The sequence below is a fragment of the Trachemys scripta genome, chromosome 7, assembly GCF_013100865.1.
Source record: "Trachemys scripta elegans isolate TJP31775 chromosome 7, CAS_Tse_1.0, whole genome shotgun sequence".
In the NCBI taxonomy this organism is placed as follows: domain Eukaryota; kingdom Metazoa; phylum Chordata; order Testudines; family Emydidae; genus Trachemys; species Trachemys scripta.
The window spans coordinates 62,740,107-62,763,408 of NC_048304.1; the positions used below are offsets into that span (position 1 = coordinate 62,740,107).

General features: G+C 40.6%; 1 protein-coding gene across 4 annotated transcripts in view; it reads left to right on the forward strand.

Moving 5' to 3' along the window:
• The window catches only part of ADK (adenosine kinase), a 542,722-nt gene that overhangs the window by 500,352 nt on the left and 19,068 nt on the right, over nt 1-23,302 (forward strand). For all 4 annotated transcript variants that reach the window (XM_034775506.1, XM_034775504.1, XM_034775505.1 and 1 more), the window contains one exon: nt 17,790-17,876. In XM_034775506.1, the coding sequence (XP_034631397.1) occupies nt 17,790-17,876 (87 nt within the window). The remainder of the gene's footprint in view (nt 1-17,789; nt 17,877-23,302) is intronic.

The following is a 23,302-nucleotide window of genomic DNA, read 5'->3' on the forward strand; positions in this document are numbered from 1 at the left end:
TCACCTTCCATGAAGAAGAATGGGACAAGATCCTTTTGACGGTCACGGAACATGGAAACCCTAACATCACCTGCCAGGAGATTCCACTGCTGTAGTCTGGAGCCCAACAGCTCTGCCTTACTCTTGGGTAGTTCCAAATCCCTGACAAGGTCATTCAGTTCTAAGGTGTGGTTCAGAGGAGGAGGATGGGAGAAAATGTGGGTCCTGTGACATTGATGGTTCAGGACCAGAAGTTTCATCCTCTTTCTCTTCCTCATCTGACTCAAGTGAGAATGATTCTGGTGCATCAGGAACCGGCAGTCCTTCTCCGTGGGGTACTGGGCGTATAGCTGATGGAATGTTTGGATAATGCACAGTCCACTTTTTCTTCTTTGACACACCTTTCCCAACTGGAGGCACCATACAGAAGTAACAATTGCTGGTATGATCTGTTGGCTCTCTCCAAATCATTGGCACTGCAAAAGGCATAGATTTCCTTTTCCTGTTCAACCACTGGCGAAGATTTGTTGCACAAGTGTTGCAGCATATGTGTGGGGCCCACCTCTTGTCCTGATCTCCAATTTTGCAGCCAAAATAAAGGTGATAGGCTTTCTTAACCATAGTGGTTATACTGTGCTTTTGTCATGCAAAAGTCACTTCACCACAAACATAGCAGAAGTTATCTGCAGTGTTCACACAAGTACGAGGCATTTCTGCTCACTTTGGCTAAACAGAAATGTGTCCCTTTGCAAAATCAAACACTGACAAATAAGAGAGCACAACACTGTATGATTTCTAGAGCTGATATAGGGCAATTTGTTCAGCAGTGAGATGTAAGCTTCGTTATGATTGCATCATCCATGACTTCTAGGAATAACATGATGCAATTCATATCATGTATGATGCAATACCAGCTTCAGATTGCATCATTTATTGTTTTGCCTAAAAAGCAAGTACTGTCCAAACCCAGTCATAGATTTATTCATAGATCCAGTCAAAGATGTATTTTAGTCATTTCTGGTTTAAATTGAGATCCCTTCCCTTTATAACTCACTTATCCTCCGCCATTCCCAAGTCAAGGGTCGTATATACTGACCCAATAGCATATCTTGAAAACTAGAGCCAATCAACAATTTTAAGCATCATTTTCATTCTCAGTGACCCAGAATTAGTAAAGTTTGACTACATTTATTTCAGAAGCATTTTGGCTGGAGAGCAGTGTAATGAGTACCTTTTCTGATAGAATAAAACAAGTGCCACAAGCAATATCTCCTCCTCCATGCCTTCCCCACACCTCGCAAGTTTCAGAATAGGTTTTGTACAATATATTGTTGTCAGTGACAACTGAACAAGAATTTTTAGGAGCAGTTGGCTATCAAATAATGGCAAATTTAAAGGTTATGCAAATTGTGCCAGTACAGCCCAGCTTGTTTCAGACCTCTTTTCTCTATTATCATATCAATCGAGGCAGCTCATAGTAGACAAAGCAAGGTTATGGGAACCACCTAAAGCATCATGCATCATTAAACATCAATGCAGCATACATGAACATCTGCAATGTCGATCTTATTAACGGAGGGTATAGGGGAAGGCGATAAACAGCTTTCTTATTCACTTAATTGTAAGAAATTTAATATCCTAATGCTTGCATTGTATATCAACAGCATGTTCATCAATAATTATGTAAATAGAGTAGGCTAAATTACAATACCTATTCCTCACTGTTAATCACTACACAAATATGAACTTCCATCTGTGAGCACTTAAACATGTCAGTTGCACTAATAATGCAGTTCTCTTTTAATGTTCCTTTGCTTGTGGGATGGAAGTATTTATGTGTCTCTTACATTGACATTTTTCTAGCTGGTACATGAAGATTGTTTCCTGGATGTTCTATTAGCCGAGGCATCTTAAATAAAAATCCTTGCATGATTTTTGAAGTTTCTAAGATTTAATAAAAGTGGGAATATGAGAGGAAGCCATTAAGGAGTCCCTGTGTGTGTACCCAAAAATTGGAAACATGAAACAAAAAGAATAAAATGTTTGTACTAGAAATCTATAGGTTGTGTGGCAGGTTTTTAGGATAGGGAATGCATGGTGATAGAAAATGAAAGCAAGTGAGGCTTTGGCCTCAAATGACTTGCAGGAAACTGGTATAGCAATTAAAATCTATTAGAGATTAAAGAGTACAGTAAAGAGGGGGAAAGAAGTTGGCCTCTTAAACCCAGGTTGCAAGGCAATGGCCAGAGATTGGAACTACACCCCAAGTGGCACAACAGTGACGGATGGCACTGTTTTGTTAGAAAGGCTGTCACTGGTGAATTCCCTATGCTTCTTAAAAATGCTGGAGTTGGTTAGCCAGGTGACAAGGGGCCTGCCCATAAAATGGTAGAGGTGGGTGGAAGTACACCTCTTCCTGTTTTGCCCTGCATTCCACTGCAAGCAAAACAAATTTTTAACCAGTAAAATCAGAAAAAGGAAGCTGGTGAATGGAGGAGAAAAGTAATACAAGGTCAAAGATCAGATCCAACAAGTTCACTCAGCAGAAAAATGCTCTAAACTTATCCTGTTTCCAAGAAGCCCTGTTCATTCCTCAGCACCTTGTACTAGCCCTAAGTTACTGCTCACAGTGAGTAGCGGGCTCCTGTTGCATTTGCTTTCTTTATGGAAAAAGAAAAAAGTCTTCAAAGTTTTTGTTGGCATAAAAATCCAAAATATGTGCTCAAAATGTAGGCTACATTCAGCTGCAGGGAAACCTACAGATGAATGCAGAGTCAACAGTAGTTGTCTCTGCAGTCAGTAGGATTCAACTGGTGGCAAAAAATGGTGAAAAGAAATATGATAGAAAAAGGTGAGTCAAATGACAAACAAGGTTGGATGAACACTGTGTGCAAATGTAAACTTGGCAATTTGATAGCTGTTTATTTTCATTTTGTTTCCATATCCTAAACGAAGTTTTTATTAGTCTAAAGTGTGTGTTTGACATATTTAAATTCAAAGATTCTGAGTTAATTTCAGTTGTTTTTTAAAATTAGACTCTATGCATAAATAATCATCAAATACATCCTCTATGATGGATGGATTAAAAAGCAACATGTAACTGTCTTTTTCCACAATCCTTTCCTCATCTCAAGATGTAAGTGATATGGTCTATTTCCCTCCACAGGTAAGAAAACAGAAAAATTGGCCCTGTAGAGCTCTGCATTAAATAATATTCTGCTTTAAACAGCACACTTTGCATCCTATCTTTTTTCCTTTTCATTCAGAATAACTAGTAGCTGCAACAGAACAGGGTCTGTAGTCCAAAAATAATTGTAGAAAGTGTTTATTTTTATCATTGTTGCTAGAATGGTCATAACTTCAGCTTTCTTTAATATGCTAGTTAAAGTTGTGATTTTGGAGTGTTTTTAATGCTCAGAATACATGATCAAAGGTTTTAAAATATTTTTTTTTAAATATAAAACTGTAGGATGCAGCTAATAGTATGGTAGTAAAACCTTGAAGGAAGAGTGATTAAAAGTGACAGGCTGTGGTACAAACTTGACAAGGTTCTGTAAATGTGGAGGATGGAGATTTTTAATTTATGCCTTCTAGCCTGATTATTGTGGTTTTGTCAAGCAGCCTGTTTTTATAGCTTCAGGTTTTACTGTAAATGACAGTGGTGTGTGCACTATAAATCCTGTTTTGTTACCTTTATGAGTGCCTATATCCTACAGCCATGCTTTAAAGAGCTTGCTATGCAAACATACGATTCAAGTGCTCTTGCTAGAAACTGTCTGTCAAAACTATTGTTATAATAACCGCATCCTAATGAGTCCTGTTCACTACATAGGAAGTAATCTATAAAATAAATATTAGTGTTGCATAATTGACATTAAATTGTATGTGTAATTATTTTAACTGAGGAAATCCTATACATTCCATTTACAGCAGTAATTAAGTAAAATCATTTTGATACTAATTAGGTGATCCCAATAGGATCATAGTTTTGTGTATGTAATTATCAAAAGAACAATAAACAACTAATTTAGGGTGAAAAAACCCACCTTCATTTTGCACCAGATTCTGCTCTTAGTTACCATGGTGTAAATCTAGAGTATTTCCACCGAAGATAATGGAGTTGCTCCTGATTTTTATTGGGTGTATCTGAGAGCAGAATTTGGCCCTTTGAGATTAGCACAGATCTCAGCCCACACTGCACTTGCATCTTCTAATAGATATATAAAAGCTGTGAAAGCCTAGGAGAATCCACTTAATAAGCATACTCCCATTCTGTTAAAAAAAAAAATCAGTCTAGAGAGATCTTAATTAAAGGCAACAGAGAATTTACAAATACAGAATGAGAGCAACAAAAATAATAATTAAAAACCCTAGATCTAGCTTCTAAACAAAACTAGGAGAAATTAAAATCTCCAGGTAGAAATTGGGTATTTAAAGGCACTAATATACGGTCACTCAAGTTTTTCTCTCTTCTTCCTGAACTTTGTCTAAGAGAATAAAGTCTAATGAATAAAAAATTAGTCATGTGCTGAGGAAGTCTGTCTTTCTCTGATGCACTGATTATGTTTATAAAACTAAATGTAAAATCTTCCAGAAGAAAAAGCTCCTCAAGAGTGCTCTGTAGTGACCTAGTGCTCACTCCTTCTCTATTCAGTCTCAGTGATGCTCAGATAAAACAGAAATGCCTTGGGCCCATTTCTGCCTCTCCTGACGACCTGTGTTTCGCAGATTATCATGTAACATTAACAAAACTGTCGTCTAACATGGCGCTCATTTAAATGATGTGATTTCTGTATTCTCCACTCTGAAATTAAGGTGTAGCTGAAGAAACTTGCAAGTCGCATGGTGGAGGTCTGCACATAACCCTTGAGAAAATGAAGCTATGTATAAATGGGAGTAACCTGGTAAAAATATGAGGGAAAACATAATTCTCTTCCTTTTCAAAATTAAATTATACTCCGTTTTTTTTGCAGATGTCCAATTTATGTTTTTGAGGGTTTTTTCCTTAAATATTGATCAGTATTTTCTTGTAAATTTTCCATACTGTAATATCTTAATAGTACAAGCAATATAGTGTTTTTATTATCTGTCTTTCAGTATCCTGAAATGGGAAGTAAAATATATCCACTTCTCATAATGTGTGTTCCAGTACCAGGAGCAGTGCCAGGGTTTTTGGCGCCCTAGGCGGGGGTCCTTCCGTGCTCCAGGTTGTCGTCGGCAATTCTGCGCCGGGGTGGGGGGGGGAGGGTGTCCTTCCGCGCTCCCGGTCTTCGGGGCACTTCAGCAGCGGATCCCGGAGTGAGTGAAGGACCCGCCGCAGAATTGCCACCAAAGACCCGGAGCGCGGAAGGACCCCACCGCCGCAGAATTGCCGCCCCTCCATATCCTGGCACTCTAGGCAACCGCCTAGGTCGCCTAAATGGAAGTGCCTGCCCTGCCCAGTGCAAATGATAGATGCAAGCATGCTGGCTCCTTTCATAAGATGAAATTTGCTGAATCTGCTCAGTATCCCAGTAACCAAGCTTTAAGTGGATGAGTCATGTGGGAGCTGGGATGTAGATCCTCACTGTGGCTAGGCACAGGCTGAAGTACAGCCACCCAACCCCATAAATCAAGAATAGTGGCCTGCAACACCTTTGCAGTGTCTTAGTTGCTGAAACCTGGTAATTGCAGAACCTATGGTTCCTCCTCCCAAAGCTTGGTGATAACACACATAGGGCCAGCAAAGAGAACTCTTCAGGGGCATATAAGGGATCCAAAAGCTTGCCAATGTGGCTGTGTGCTCCATGGCTTCTGACGCACTTACAGCTCTACATGGGTCTTTAGTGTACAAAGCCTTTTGTTGGTCCAATTCATCTGGGTGAATTTTGCCCTCGGATGGCCCTGGGCAACTCCCAGTGACACTGGTGGTAGTTAGGATGGTCAGCATCGCTGAAAAATCAGGCCAGTTTTATTTAGGTGCCTAAATCTTAGGCGCCTAAATCTTAGGCACCTAAATAAAACTGGCCTGATTTAAGCACCCAATGTTCAAACATGGTCATTTTAATTTCTCTGCACCTCTGTTTACCCAACTCTAAAGAGGAGATAACATTATCCTACCTCACAGAGGTCCGGTGAATCTTAATTAACTAATATCTTTTAAGTACTTTGATATGCTTGGATGAGAGGACAACATTATTATGAAATTATATTAACTATTAGTGAATTGAATCAATAGGAATTCCTCTACGTCACAACAATCCTGCAGATTTTTATCCATCAGTTACATGTATTCTTGTACACGGATATCGACACATAGGGCTTGTCTCCACTTACCAGGGGATTGACGCACCACAATCGATCCACCAGGGGTCGATTTAGCAGGTAGACCCACTAAATCGACTACCAATCACTCTCCTGTTGACTCTGGTACTCCACCAGAACAAGAAGCATAAGGTAAGTCGATGGGAGAGTTTCTCCTGTCGACCCAGCGCGGTGTAGACACCACAAAAGGTCGACCTAAGCTGTGTCAACTCCAGCTACGTGAATAACCATAAACAAAAGAAAGACTGGCAAAAGACTAAGCTAGTCAATGAAAAGCAAATTAAGCTTTTGTTTTTCTTCGTAGTAAATATTAATTCTTTCCTGGCTGTCAGCCGTGTCTTCTTTTCCTAGCTTGCACCTCCACTCTTCTGAAACAAACAGGCTCTGGTTTTATAGATGATAAATAAGTAAATAAAACTAAAGGGTAAAAATGGGAAGTCTTGTTATCATTTATGGTGGCTGAAATCGTTGTGCCTCTGAAGTCTCTATGTGTGCATAGAGTTTACAGATGTAAGGTCTGTGCACATAAATGTCTAAGGCCAGATTCACCAGTGTGTTAGACTAGTTTTATGCCGGTGTTGCTTGACTGATTTCAACGAAGCTACACTGTGGTAAAACTGGAGTAATGCAGTGGGAAATCAAGCCCTACATGTCTGAGCAGGGCTTGGAAAAGTACTAGTTCGGGTCTTGGGTTGCTCTGACCTATCCCTTCTCTCTTCAGGCCTAATTATGATCATACACTGGTATAATTCAGGAGTAACTCCATTATAGTCATTTGAGTTACTCCAGCATAAAAACTGCACAAGTTCAGAATCAGGCTCTTCTTCTTTCATGTGTGATGCTTAAACCTTAACACTCTTTGCCTTTCCTCGGACTCCAACCCCTTTCCTCGCTCAGACAGAGATCACAGGAAAATGGTTTAATTCTGAATGCTACCTTATGTCTTTAGCAGCCATGCTGAATTAGGGGAGTTCGTTTTCTAGCAGTTCAGTGGACCCAGTTTCAGCTCCCACTGAAAAGCATGCCTAGTAGGCAAATGGTAGTTCTCTTGTGAATTTGGAAGGGCTTTTTCAACAGAATTCACTGCAGTCCTAAACTTTAAACATTGTGACACATGTCAGAAAAATTCAGCAGCCAGATCTTCAGGGCACTTTTTCTTAGGAATATATATATTTATATACGTATATATTTCATCAGAGCCAGAATAAAGACAAAACTTAAGCATCTTCTGCTACCCTCCCCTGCTCCTCTGTCTGATATACATAATTATAGTGTTTTGTATACCAGTCTAAACAAAACATAATGAGATTTAAAAAATGAAACAGAACTTCAGCTGTTGGCATTGGCAGTGAACTGCTCAGAGAATGCCAAAGGGGAAGAGGCTCCCACATGTCCTGTAAAGAAAATACTTTGGGGTCTATAAAAACCATTCAAGACTGAGTCATTCTTTAGTACTGTTAAGTTTTGCAGTTCTTGCAACTAGATACAGAGAGTCTGAGGCCATGTCTACACTACAAAGTTAAGTCGACTTCATGTAAGTTGACACTGAGCCTCCGATTTAGGCAAGTTGATCTTGAATGTTCACACTACACTCATTGTATCGGCCGAGTGCATCCCCACTAGCAGGGCTCACATCGACACTGTGGGTAGCTATCCCACAGTGCACGTAGCCGAGTGGAATTTTGGGTTGGGTTTGCAATGCCTTATGGGACCAAAACGTTGGCACGGGCGGTTATGGGATCATGGCATTAGCATCCCATGATTCACTTACTTCCCTCCCTGAAATCAACAGCAAAAAAAAACCCAAGCCTTTTTTGCGCCTTTTTTTGTATGCCTTGGTTACCCGCATGGACGCTGTAGCACGATAAGCCTGGACCTCACTCAACTGTAAACTACTGTTGTGAGCATTACAAACACCTCTCACCTTGTCCTGCAGTATTGACACAGCCAATACAGGAGCCGCCGCGCAGAAGAGTGTAATGCCATGCAAGCAGCCCTGCTGGAAGACATAAAGCAGAGCAGTTCGTAGTTGCTGGCGACATTCACACATCTCCTTGACATGGTTGAGCCTGTGTACCTTTTCAGGGCCCAGGAAACACTCACTGACTGGAGGGACTGCATCATTATGCAGCTGTGGGATGATGAGCAGTGACTGCAGAACTTGTGAATGCGTTATGCCACTTTACAGGAACTGTGTGAAGAGTTTTCCCCAGCCCTGAAGTGCAGCAATACCAAAATGAGAGCTGCTCTGACAGTGAAGAAGCGAGTGCTGATTGCTCTGTAGAAGCTTGCAATGCCAGACTGCTGCTGATCAATGGGGCATCAATGTGGAGTAGGTATATCTACCATGGGATCTGTTGTGATCCAACATAGCAGGACCATCAATAGACTTCTGCTAAGAAGGGTAGTGACTCTGGGCAACATGCAGGACATAGTGGATGATTTTCCCGCAGTGGGGTTCCCTAGCTGTGGTGGGGCAATAGACAGAACCCGTATCCCAATTTTGACACCAGACCCCCTTGCCAAAGAGTACATAAACTGAAAGGGGTACTTCTCAATGGTGTTGCAAGTGCTGGTGGATCACAGGGACCATTTCACCAACATCAATGTGGGATGGTCAGGAAAGGTGCATGACGCGCGCATCTTTAGGAACACAGGTCTGTTCAGAAAGCCACAAGCAGGGACTTTCTTTCCAGACTTCAAAATAACCATTGGTGATGCTGAAATGCCAATCGTGATCCTGGGAGACGCAGCCTGCCTCTTGTTCCCATGGCTCATAAAGCCATACACAGGCAGCCTGGAAAGCAGTGAGAACTGGTTCAATCATAGGCTGAGCAAGTGCAGAATGGTGGTGGAATGTGCCTTTGGACATTTAAAAGGTCACTGGTGTTGTTTGCTTACTAGGTTAGACCTCAGTGAAAGCAATATCCCCATTGTTATTGCTGCCTGCTGTGTACTCCATAATATCTGTGAAACAAAGGGAGAACAGTTTCCCGTGGGAGTGGGGAGTTTAGGCAGATCACCTAGCAGCCGATTTTGAGCAGCCAGGCACCAGGGCAATAAGAAGACCACATTGAGGGGCTCTGTGCCTCCATGACGCTTTAAAAAGCAGTTTCAACAATGAGCCAGAGTAATGTGACACTTACCTATGGTGTTCCTTACCAAACTGTCCCCTCCAGTGCATTTTCTCCCCTGTAAACTCTACTCCCACCAACCACTGTGAATGAATAAAGAGCCTTTTCTCCTCAATCTGTTAAGTTTTATTACGCACACAAACACAGAGACTGCAAAAAAAAAAAAAAAAAAGGGTAAGATAACCTGGGGCAAAAGGCTGATGATAAAAGGGGGGAGAAACAAGGAAAGCTTACTTATAGATGCTCTTCAATAACAATCAAAGGTGTGGGAATGGGTGCCTTCTGGTCCTTGTACCCTCCCCTGGTGTTGAGTGCAAGGGATGCCGAACTCTTCTCTCCCCCCCACCCAGGATGTTTGGGGAGGTGGATGTAGAACTGGGCAATGATGGAAGCAGGTTCAGCAATAGCTGCAGAGGGACTCTAGCATCCAGCTGCCTTTCTTGAACCTCAACCAGAACCTCAACATATCTGATTGCTCCTTCATAATCCACAGCATCTCTTCCTGCGTGGCATGCTCGTGTTCCCTGCATGCTCTCCTGTCCATGTCCAGGTTCTTGGATAGCGTAATCCTTTATGCTCCGAGCTCCGTCTTGTCACTCTCAGAGGCACGCATTAACTCACTGAACATGTCCTCCCAAGTCATCTTTTTCCACCTTCTAATCTGGGAAAGTCTCTGTCCCAGTGTGGAGGATGCGCCGACAGACAAGGTTTCAGCTGCAAGGAATGCAAAGCACAAGGGTACCATTGACAGTGCATACATTGTTTCTGGTGCAAAGTTAATTATTGTTATTAAAAAAACAAAACACCCCTCAATACACTACACTGCAAGCCACAACGTAATCACAACTGGTGACTATTACAAGAGTCAGTTTGCTGCTCCAGCCATGGTGAGTAAGGCCACGAGGCATGGACAAGAGGTCTTGTGCTGCTGCTTTTGTGAAGAGATCCTTGGGATCGCAGGTTGGAACTTGAGAAAAGCCCCTTGTCCCGTAGCAACCTGGATGGGCCTTGAGGACAGGCACCAGTGTAAAGCCCCCCAAATAGTTTGTTTTTTACAAAAGCGCTGGGTTGCACAGGGAAGGGAGACAAACAGGAAGCCGCCAACTCCCCCCCCCCCTTTCTTTTTTTTTTTTTTTTTTTTTTTCAGCGCTGCTTGCAATACATGGTGATCTCTTCCAACCACAACCACGGCATGTTTGGGAAAGCGTGCTTCTGACACCCAGATGTCCCCAAACGGGGGGCAGATTACTTGTTGAATTTTTGCGGTTTAAGGGCTAGCATTCAAAACTCCCCACGTTTCCCCTAGGTGACCCTATGTGATATCACTCTCATGAGGGTAACAGAAGCAGCAAGGGAGCAGATGCTGTAAGCATCTGGGTACAGACCTGGTCCTTATGCTGCTATGTTGTGTGCTGCAATGATGCCAGCAGAGTTGATACTGGAGTGGCGCGGGAAAGTGTCCTACTGTGGTGGATGAAATAAGGCAGCCCTCCCCAGAAACCTTCTGCAAAGGACTGCAGAGTACTTCCATGAAAGCTTCCTAGAGATCTCCATGGAGGATTCCTGGGCCATTCCCATGCACATAAAAAGTGTTTTTCAGAGAGCACCCTCTGTAACTGGAGTGGCCACTGATACCCATTACACCTACTTTCTTGTTCATTTTAAATATAAAAAAATAATAGCATGTAACCCCTAAGGTTTGATTGGAAATGTGTACTCACCAAACATGCCTTCCCCAGCGTCACATTCTGCCACCAACTGGTCTTGTTAAGGGATGGGATCCGGGTTAAAAACAGTTCTTGGCTGTTGGGGAGAATGGATCCTCTGCATGCCAGCCTCACATTCTCCTCCTTCTCCTCCTCCCCTTCCTCGTCCAAAATGTCCTACCCATTGTTGCTTGAGGTTGCCCGGGGCTCCTGGGACGTATCCATGGAGCGTTGTGGCATAGTGGTGGGGTCACTGCAGAGAATTGCATGCAGCTCCTCATGAAAGTGCCATGTCTGTGGGGCAGAACCAGAACAATTGTTTGCCTCCCTTGTCTTCTGGTGCACTTGCTGAAACTCCTTTATTTTCTGCTACTTGTCCCTGGTGTAGCCCTTCTCCCCCATGCCCTGTGCAATCTTGGCATAGATGTCAGCATTTCTTCTGCTGGATCGGAGCTCTGCCTGCACAGATTCTTCTCCCCACAGAGCAATAAGATCCACCACCTCTTATATTCCGTGCTGAAGCATGTTTGCGGCCTTGAGTCTCCATGATCAGCTGTGCTGTGCTGGCTCTCCACACTGATCAAACAGGAAATGAAAATCCAAAGTTCCTGAGGCTTTAACAGAGGATCGGCTGTTTCCTGTGTGCCTGGCTGATGTGCAGTGGAGTGGAAAGTGCTCTCCAGAGTAGTCACAGTGGAGCACTGTGGGACACCTCCTGGAGGCCAATTCATTCGAATTACACACCACAGTGTCTACACTATCCCCATGTTGACCCATGGATGTCGAATCGAGCGCTACGCTTCTCGCAGAGGTAGAGTTCAGAAGTCAATTTTACAGGCCACGTAGGTCAGCGGAAGGGACTCAGTAGTGTAGACGCATATATTATTAGATCAACTTAATGCAGCTTATGTTGACCTAAGTTTGTAGTGTAGACCAGGCCTGATTCAGATCTCACCATGGTATACACCAAGAGTTAATCCAAGCCAGTGGTATTAAACTGTTGCGAGTGTGTCCAGAATCAGGCTTAGGTTCAGTGGTCAAATGCTAGGTGCCAGAATGCTGCTTCAATTTTAACCATGAGTCAAATACTATGGCGATAGTAATGGGCCAGCCTATGTGGCTGTACAGGAGCATACATAAAGGAAGATTGCCCTCTTATATCTTCTCTGTATCTCCCCTGCATGGATTGGAAGGGAGAGGAAAAGTGGGATATACAGGGGGAGAAATGGAGTCTGCACATCCAGGACTTTCCCCCATGCAGGTAGGTGGAAAGGACCATGGAACGGGCAGAGCTTTGGCTCCATTTCTCTGCCCCCACAACAAGGCACCAGCACATCTGATCTTCCTGCCTCAGAGGTGAAATTTCCTCCCCATGGCTGCTCCTGGGGCAATGCAGCTGTGGACTATTCTGCTGGACTAACTGTAAATGAGAAATTTAGCCCTATAGCATCATTGGGGTATTTTTGCATTGAATTATGTTGCATTATTATTTGTATGATTTCTTTATTAATTGTTTTGTTTAGCACCAGAGACATGCATCACGGTTTTCAATAATAATGGCCAAAGTACTGAACAAGATGACTGAAAGACAGTTTGGCAATGCTATCAATTATGATATCAGATTTAACTTCTTTATACATATTCAAAAAAAGTCTTCTAACTGCATGTATAGTAAGTTATGGTACAGCATCCATTATCATGTGTTCTTCATGTATTTATTTTATATTTTTTGTGTAGTGCTTGTTAATTGGAAGAATCCCAAAGCATTCCCCAAAATATGAGCCTGATTATCCTCTTGCTTGCGCTGTTTAATGTTGTTGACTTCAACAAACGTACTAATCATTTATACCACTGTGAGAGGAGAATCAGCCCAGTATAGCTACAGCACCAGTCCACACACTGTACAAAAGTGGGTGTGGGAGAGGAAAAATGTTAGCAAGGAAACAAGGCAAACTCCTACACTCAACAAAAGTGCCATGGAGTCTATAACATCTATGAAGAGCAGACATATGAAAAACTCAATCAGTATATGGCATGGAACCACCTTGGAATGATGGACTGAGTCAACCCTACCGGATTTGAAATCCATCATTATAGGATCTAGATATTTCTAAGCAGAGGCTTAGAGCACTACACCATCCCTGTGGATTCTTTATAGCTTTGGGCATCACTGTGCTGATATTGATGTTGGTATGACAGTATCTACTTAATGTACATGATACTGGTTTCCTTTTTTCCTTTTGCGGAATACATCAATGACATTGGTGCCTCCAGCAGTAAAAACAAGAAAAAAAAAACATTATTACTCTACTAATTTAAAGGTTTTTTTTTATTACCTTGATGTAAGGATGATGTGGAAGCCTAAACACTGTTAGGTTCTTTTTCACCCTTCTTTGGAGAGGGTTAAGAATTCGGGTTCTGCTCTACTGACTTGGAGTTTATTCCAAATACTTCTCTCACTTCTCCCCACCACAACTGCCCAGACCCATTTATATATTTCTGGGCTTAAGTTCATATCTTTTCTATTTTTTTCTATTTCTTTCCCTCGCCTTTCCTTTCCATCTGAATTTGGCCCCTGATCTAAAGAAAATTGCGTGTGTGGGGGGGGTGCAGGTGAGTTCTGTTTCACAGTTATTGTTTTATAAAAAGTTCAGTTTACAAATGAAAAATGAATGTGTCCCAGCTTGTCAGCATCGGTATAATCAATATCTGCCCATGGATCTAAAGATTATTATTTTAGGAAGCAGCTAGACAATACTTTTGCATTTTAAAGTCCCTTTTTTTAAAAATGAGAAGTTAAGGGCATTCAGACATGTTGCCTTTAAGAATTCTGTTACAGGTAATTAAATATAAGTTTACACATTTAATTTACTTCTAAGAGCAAGATAGACTAGTAAATGACCCAGTTAAGAAAAGTACTCAGCCTAATTGGATGTAATGATTGTTTGCTAGTGTTTATTACTGTACTACAAGCAGACGTGTAATCTGTGATTCTAATTTGGTTTAGAGGCAGACCTGTAGTACTTGAAGCAACCATCAGTGTTTCAGCTAGCATCATGAAACTGGCTATATTTATTTGGCAACTTTAATTTCTGTGTGTATTAGGGTGGGAGGAAGGATGTTTTTCTATCAATATTGTTCTGCAGCATTACCTCCAGGCTCTGTTTTACGTGCAAACATATTGTTTGGGTAGATACATTAGTGTACATATTTACTAAGGCAAAAAGATAGGTCCTACATGCATAATGTAGCAATAGTAACAGCTAGGATTTACCACTGAACTGACTTTGACTAAGGCTGTGTGTTATAAAGCTGTCTTCAGCATAGGAGGGCAATACATTAGGGCCTGATTCTGATCATACTTACATCAGTGTAAATCAAGTGTTCAAGTCAATAGAATTTGATCAGTGTGAGATCAAGCCCTAAGACTCTAGCTTTCAGTGATATTCATTACCAAATTTTACTTAATTATTTATATCTGCTGTAACTCTCACACACAGTCCTTAGTTTCCAAGAAGCAACATAGAGAGGGTGCCCTGTATTTGAATGTGTTTACCTTAGAAGAGGTTTGTTGCTTAAAAATAGCACACTGGATTTTATGCCCAGAGGAGCAGCACTTGGATTTCAAAATACTTATGTAATTATTCTTTATTTCATAAGCTGTCAGAATGATAAATGAAATCAGAACTGACTTTGAAAAGCAAGGTCATTTGATGACCAGTGCACTTAGCCAAGGTGTCTCTGTGTTCACTATGATGGATTTGGGAGATTTATAATATAATATATCACATATGAAAATGAAATTAAAGTAACATTAGACTCACAATACCAAGGAAATTCAGAGTGGAGGCTTCTGGTTCATCCTTAATTCACCCCATTGTTCCTGGTTATTACAGGGCCCTCATAGTGGTAGGTGATGTTAAATATCACATATCCTGCTGCCTGGGCATAGCAAAGTGAATTAAGCTTATTGACTTCATTTTGTGTGGGTTAAAGATAGATCCTTAATATTACTTCAGTGTATTTTAAATGTGTGTTGTTATTACCTGCAGGTTGTAACAAAACAGTTGTCTGATACTGTAGGTCCAAAGGAGTGATTAAATTCTATTGTGGTAATAGGCATTTGCTTAGAGAAAGTTTTATAATTTGCTGTACAGATGCTCCCCAACTTACGCAAGCATTCTATTCCAGAACGCCTTGCGTAAGTCTAATTTTGCGTAAGTCGGGAACGTATCTCCGACAGTTACGCCAAAAAAAAAAAAAGGCAGCTTATGTTTTCCGTAAGTCAGGCTTGTGTAACCCGGGGAGCATCTGTATTGAACATGTGCAGTATGTAAGAATATCTACTTTTCAAAATAGTGCATGCTGCAAAACCAGACAAACTGTTTCTGAACCCTCAGCATCCTGACTCATTCCACTTGAAAACATATAAAGTTATAGAAGCAGGAAGAACAGACTGGATGACCCATTTAAAACTGGAAAATTGTGAAAGTAAAGCAGGCTTATATCATATCAGCTGAAGTCATTGTGCATTTATTTTTTAAAATAACTCAGAGTTTCCTACTACTATATCTAATACAGAATGAATAGCGCAGACGTTTATAAGTGCAGTACTTAAGAGTACTACAGGGAGCTTAGGGAAGGACTCGAGGAGAGAAGTGAGGAGAAAGAGATGATGATGGTGGGAGCTCTTTAATTCACGTGAGTTTGCTCATGTGATTAATCCTGATTAATCTTGATCCCTGCTTGTTTATCTTATTCAAAGTACAACATTTGTGCATTATGTCTTTTCTGTGCACATACACATACATTCATGCACATACACATACATTCATACACATACACAATCATGTGTGTTTGCAAATATACTTTATAGGTACATCTGTGTGTGTATATCTATTTAGGGGAAGGGAAATCTGCAGACGGCCACAGCAACAAAGCAAACCTCTTCATTGTAATGTATCTTTAACAGGTTTGTTGCTTTATGGATTGTTTTTGCATAAGCTAGAGCAAAATATGTTATACTTTCTTATCAGATGGTTGAATGCACTCTGCTCTCATAGCAGAGTTCAATACAAGACCTGTATTCCTTGATTTTCAGTTCAAATGAATCCAGTTAAAGTACTATACGGGGTGAAACACTTATTTCTTGAATTCCGTGATGCAACAGCATTTAAATCGCGTTTCTAAATAGCTTTATAAATGAAAGAGAGGATGCACCAAGTACTGACTAAAACCTGTTATTTAACTGGAATATTCATCTTATGTTTTTTCATTACCCTTTTCCTTTTTTCCTTTGCCTCTCACTGATGGTTGTTGCCAACACTCCCCTCCCTTTCTGGTGGGCCAGCCAACAGTTCCCTCTGGAGGTAGCATCATTATATCTGCCTGGTTCACTTAATAGCAGATGGTGAAGAGCAGTAGAGCTGATACACCGTACTTCACAGAAACCAGGATCCTTCTGGAACCTCTGCAACACACACACAGGCTCCTGGTTTGAGACTGTGAATTCTGTGTTTGCTTCCCAACCTGGGATTCTTTGTTCGTGACTGTGTATTGGCCAAGTACTCTGTGTATGAACCATTTTATGATCTGCTGTGTAGCTGGGTAGTGAAAAGACTAAACACCTGAAATTTTTACATATTGCAGGGACTATTTGTCATATTATGTATATTTTTATCAAAAATTAAAGGGTGAAGACAGTTCTGATAGTTTTCAGTTTTGCTGGCTGACAGGCAATGTTTTTAACTATCTGCCAAAGGAAATTCGTTTGCTGAGACCATTTTAATGCACACTGAATACCAGAGGCAGAACTTCCATTGGCTCTATTGTGGGGTAATTTACAATTTAACAAGGTATTGTGACAAGGTAGTCATTATATTTTTATCACGTCATTATGACATTACCACCTAGAAAGTGGCATATATTAAATTTATAACCCAAGATTGCTAAAGTTATCATACGGAAGTGGTGCAATTATGTTCAGTTGTAATGTGTTGGTGAATTGGAGGTGCAGATGCTCTAGATCAATCTGTTGAAATAGTTTTTATGGGTGCCAGTAGAGGATAGAGAGCTTCAGGGGAGAGAGACTAAAAAAAAAAACGCTATGGAAGAAGGCTGAGGTCACTGGACGTTTTGAAAACAAATCTACTTTGGCTCCAAATTCCTAGGGTCCATCCTCAGACACATTTTCAAATGAGATGCAGTTTCAAAGTATTTTACTACCCCAAAATGTATTTGCTTTCCCCTTTATCTTACATTTTTATTATTTTGATTATTTCACATTTATTTTGACTTTTCTTATGCAAATACTTGTAGGTCTTCCCTATTGGGCTTGCTACTTCCTGAGGCTTTGATTCGCTAGTCTAGAGGTTACATCAGCTGTCTGCAGCTGACAGGAGGTCCTGGTTTTGGCAGGATGGATTTTTCTCCATCTCTCTTTTTATCTGTCTCTGCATCTTCTTGTGTTTTTCTGTCACTTTGACCACCTATCCACACATGTCCATGTGGTATATAAACTGACTTGTAAACTAAATGTGTGATCCTTTTGGTCCAAATTGAGTTGTTGAGCACTGACATTCACATGTTGATTGTTTCATTTTGCAGTGAGGTGTTTCAAATTCTGTTTCCCGAATTACTAATGTTTTCTTTTCTCCTACTCTTCTAGAAAATGAAGTGACTGCTTTCCCAGTCTTAGACAGTGACCAGAGTGAAATCATTGATACCAATGGAGCTGGTGATGCATTTGTTGGAGGTACTTATTGCTTTCTTTACTCTTATTTGGAGGTTAGACTTTTTTCCCCTATTCTTGATAGAATCTGCATTTTTCAGTCTAGAATTTCAAATTGTTCTTTAGAGTAAATTTTGTTCTTTTCAAGCTTTCATTTACATCCTGAGATTGTGTTTTAGTTAAGCGTTCATTCTCACAGGAAAAAATGTGTTCTTTGACTTTAAAGATAATATGCTATCATGTTATACCATGATTGTTTTCACGAGATTAATTGCATCTGTCAGAATGTTGCATAAACAAGCTGCATCACATACATTATATAGTGTACTCGGATCTCTCCTGGCTTAAAATTTTAACACATTGTTGTTCTTTAAAACAGGTTGTGGTGACTATTAAATAACATTTTAATAATTGAGTGTAATGTCTTCTGATCATGTCATTTTGTTCTAGAACATCTGTTTCCAGTCTAGTTGTTTGGAGATCAGAAAATAATATAAAGGGTTAACTTTTAAAAATTAGACTAGAATATTATCTGGCACTGCTTAATATTCATTTGCAAATTTACAAATTTTTGGCATAAGCCCCCCAAAAAAGAGGATGTTATGTCTGTGCCTGGTTTAAAAATGACTCAATATAAGCCAAGAAAAAAATCCAATCCAAAAATTCCCTAGTTGATCGTAGCATTTATGTAGTGCAGTGACATGCTATTGCATCTTTAAGGCTCTAATATCCACATCGGTTACGTCTACACTAGAAACTCTAGAATGGCACAGATGCAGCACTTCAGCTGTGCCGCTGTAGTGTACACACTTACTACAGCAATGGAATATGTTCTTCTATCACTGTAATAAATCCAGCTCTCCAAGAGCTGGTAGCTAAGTCGATGGAAGAATTCTTTCATCAACCTAGCAGTGTCTATGCCAGGGTGTAGGTCCACTTAAATACACCCTGCAGAAGGAGTGACATTTTTCACAGCCCTGAGCAATGTAATTAAGCCGACCTAACTTTCTAGAGTAGACTAGTCCTGAGTAATAGCAGCAAGTGTCCCATTAGACCTTAACTTATTGGAAGCATAGACTAAGACAGAGATTCTCAAACTTTTTTTTGTTGACGGACCCCTTTTCAAATGCAATGTTAATCATGGACCCTCCAACTGAGAAACTGATTGACAAAAGTATCTGTGTAGTTCGTATAAACACGTACTGTCAGTAATGCTTTAAGAAAAAGAGTAGAAGAGTACTTATAGATATCAGTGTGATGGGTGGGCCTGCTTCTTACTGCAGAGTCTATCTGTCCTTGGTGTGATGGCAAACTCATAAATCACTCTCCACTTCCAGTGGAGACCTGAACTTTGTCTTCATAGCTGGCATGGCAGAAATGGTGCTTCACATATATATGTTGTTGGGAAAGGTAGCAACACTTTTATTGCTTCTGTAACTAAAACTGGGTACACTACAGCAACAGTTGGCCAAAACTGGCAAGGTGTCTGTTCCTGAAACTTAATTTTCAGTGTTTGGGCACAAGTAGTTCGAGCAGCTCCTGTTCTGCTTTTCCACTCAAATGGCAAGATGATATAGCAAAAGTGGAGAATGGATCCCAAACCCAATCATATGTTGGTATTTTAAAAGTAAACAGTGAAGTGCTCAGCCATAGTTGAAAGGTGAGCAACGATCCTGTCTCTCACACAATCAATTGTCATTCTGTGAGTATCCAGAAATTCTGTCAAAAGCAGAAACAGATCTGATGTTCCACTGCTCAGCCTAGTTTTCCAAATCTCTTTCTTCTGAAAGTGCTGCACTCTGTCACTCAGCTCAAGTATGGTTGTACTGCCCCCTTGTATGGATAGGTTCAGCGCATTCAACAAGTTAAAAATGTCTGCAACGTATGCAAGCTGCGCAATCCATATCGGGTCAGAAAAGTTTGTGGAGATCTTGGGATTGTGCACAGAAATAAAACCCAGCAGCTCTTTGCAAAGCTCAAAAATTCTTTCCAATACTCTGTTGCGAGGTACCCAACACACTTCTGTATGAAGCAATAATTTGTCATGTCCAGCGCCCATTTCTAAACAAAGCTTTGCAAAAAGGAATTAATTCAAAGGTCAGGACTTAACAAAATTCACAACTGTCACAGCTACATTTAACACATCATGTAATTTGGGTTCCATTTTCTTGATGCAGGGGCCTGGCGATGCAACATACAGTGTGTTACAATTACCTGTGTGTTTATGGCTCATATTCTTGCTACAACACCACTTCTATTGCCTGTCATAGCAGCAGCACCATCCATGCAAACAGCAACACAGTTCTCCCAGTTCAGCGATTCAGCTTTCATGAAATCATCCAGTAATTTAGTATTTCTTGACCTGTTCAACATCCTCAGCAAAGGAATTGTACCCAAACTAGCCCAGGGCCATTAAACTCTAGAAAGGGGACTTCAGAAAATATGAGCCTAAGCCAAGAAGTAAAAATAGAGTTAGATGGTAAAGTTCACATGCTTTTTTGAGCCAACCAGGTATCCTTCAAAAATGGAAATGCAACACTAGGAAATTAATAGAAAGGAGCATCGCTGGTGACAGGTAAAATATAAGAAGGAAACTAGGAAATTACCAAAGAAATAAAAATAAATAAGAAAATATTTAAATAAATCAGAAGCTGCAAACCTGAGAGAATTGGTATCTGCTGGATTACCGGAGAATAAAGGCAGGAAATAAGGAGGATAAGGGCATTCCAAAGAAGCTGTGTTACTACTTTTCCTCACTCTTCACCAAAGAGAATAGTAGGGAAAAACCTGGGCCAGTCTTTTTCTGGTAGTAAAGATGAGGTATTATCAGCGATTGAGGCATCAAAAGAGAAGGTACTGGAACAAACTGATAAATTAAAGAATAAGAAATCGCTAGGCCCACGTGGTTATACCCCAGAGTCCTGAAGGAGCTTAAGCATGAAGTGGCTGATCTGCTAACACATGTACACAGTCTCTCGTTAAAATCAGTTAATATACTGGGCGCTCTGGGAGTGGCAAATGTTATATGTATCTTTAAAGGCAACACTAGGATTGATGCTGGGAATTACATAGCAATAATTCTTTCTTCTGTTCCACGGACATTCAGTGACCCTGAAAGGTCCCCACATAGCAATGTATACTTTTACTCAATGGAACTCATTGCCACAAGATATTGAGACTGAGCACTTAGTAGGTTCAAAAGTGCACTAAAATTTTATATAGATAATGAGAACATCCACATTCACATTAGGATAAAAAAATTAAGAAGAGTCCTTCCCTCTTCAAGGCATGAGCCAACCACTCATTAATGGGGATTAGGAAGAAACTTCCCCGGTTGGCAATTATACTATAATTTTCCACAACATTGTTTCTTTCACTTTCATCTGATACTAGCCATCCTTGGAGACAGGAAACTGGACTATATTGACTACGGGACTGATGTTATCTGTGTTCCACTGGAAACAATCTCTGTGCTATCTATAAAAAAAATTTCTTCCATCCCCTTTAAAAAATTATATTTATGGAAGATACAGCCTTCTATGATCTAGTCACAAGAGATGACCCTATATTGTGGTGGTGGTAGTAGTTGTATTATTTGACATTTCTAGTCCCTACTTAAGCCATGGAGCCAGATGTTGAATTACTGACTCACCCAAATTTTTTATAATGGAAAGTTGTTATTCTATCTTTTCAATACTCCTCACTTTAAAAGGTCATGTGTATTAATACCCCCAACACCTCAGTATACGATTTTGATTCAGGTTTTAGTTTCCTTATAGCAAAATGCTTCAAATCCCATCTGTTGACTCACAAAATGCACTCAAAGTTGTATTAGAGACTGGAAAATATGGCTAGTTTTGCAAACTAAAGGAAGCAAAATCCTCTCAGCAGAGCTCACCGTACTTCTCTGGGAGTGGTAAATTAGCATGGTTGAGCTGTGGGCTGCTGGATCAAAGACCTTTGCTTCAGCTAGTGGCTGAGACAGGGTCATGTCAGCCCTGGTGGAAACTAAAGATTGCATTCAGGGAGTCCGTTTTTTTCCCAAGTGGTCAGGGTGCTAGAATGCATCTCATGCCTTGAAAACCTTTAAGCTGAGCCACTCATGTCCACAGGCATGGGAAACTGAAGTGGAATCTAGTTCTGGGGCCCACAAGATTGCAGGAAAAAGTTGGCCTCAGTGAATAACAGGAAATACAAGGTTGGATGGCTGTTCCTCCCAAATAGCTTTAGGGACAAGAAAGGTGGGGGAAGCCAAAAATAAAAAATGTATTTTTTTTCCTCTAGAAAGAATCTAACTACTAAAGTTCAGTAAATTTTAAAATCATTGAGATGAAAGATTTTTAAAATGTTTCTGAGCACCTGTAGCTCACATTGGCCTCAACTGGCATTGTGGGTGTTCAGCTTCTCTAAAAATGGGGCCTCGAGCCTAGTGTAAGTAGCTCAAAGCTCTGCTCAGACAAGCAACTAGAGACAAAAAATGAACTGGATTCTTTAAGTGGAACTTGTCTTGATAGGGTTTGACATCAAACATTTCTTTGAATTCCTTGCTTTCATCTGCAGGCAGAAAATCACGTTACCCATTGTCCAGACTGACCCATAAGAAATTGAATTTTAAAAGTTACTAAAATATATAGTTATTTTGAAACACTTCTATGAACACTACCGTCAGTTCTGCTGCCTCTAGTGGTTTTTAGCAGCAACACATCCTTTTACTAGCTTAAGCAACGACAAGCAGCTTTACAATAATTCAGCACCTCTAGTGGTTTGCAGCAGCACACCAGATTTCCATTTCTAATATGAAATGAATCCCTGAAACACCCGTAAATTAAAGCTGTAATTCCACCTCGGGGTTCTGGTGACATTGACAAATCACTTGAGCTTTGCTAACATGGTTTATGTCACCAGGGCCCCCGGAATGAAATTACAGCCTGATTCCGTAGCGCTTGGAGAGGTTTCCTTATTATTTAGCCAGTCCCATCTTGAACAGCCCTAATCATGTGTTGCAAAGCCCATGTAATGGCAGTGCACATTGGAAATGGGCACAGTTATATCATTTTCAGCTCAATGTGCTTTCCTAATTTCCTAGATCAAGAGAAAACTCCTTTTTACTGTCCTGCTGTTTTGTCAGAGTAGGTCTGTCTGCCATTTGGAATCCTCTTTGACATTGCCACAGTAACAAATGAAAACAGTGAGAATATTTTGTGACGATCACAGTCATTGTTCCCTGCAATCTCTCCCCTAATGTCTGTCCGCGAAATGGAACTGGGAAGAAAAATCATAACAAATGAACAGAAAAAGGTGCAAGATCAATATGTTCTACAGGTTCTCTAACAAATGTTGTAGCTAATCTAATGTGATTTCATTGTATGCTGCATGAAAAGTGCTAGAGTATGAACTGTAACTGCAAATCATTTTTAAGTAACTTAATGCAGCAGTGACAGAATATATGC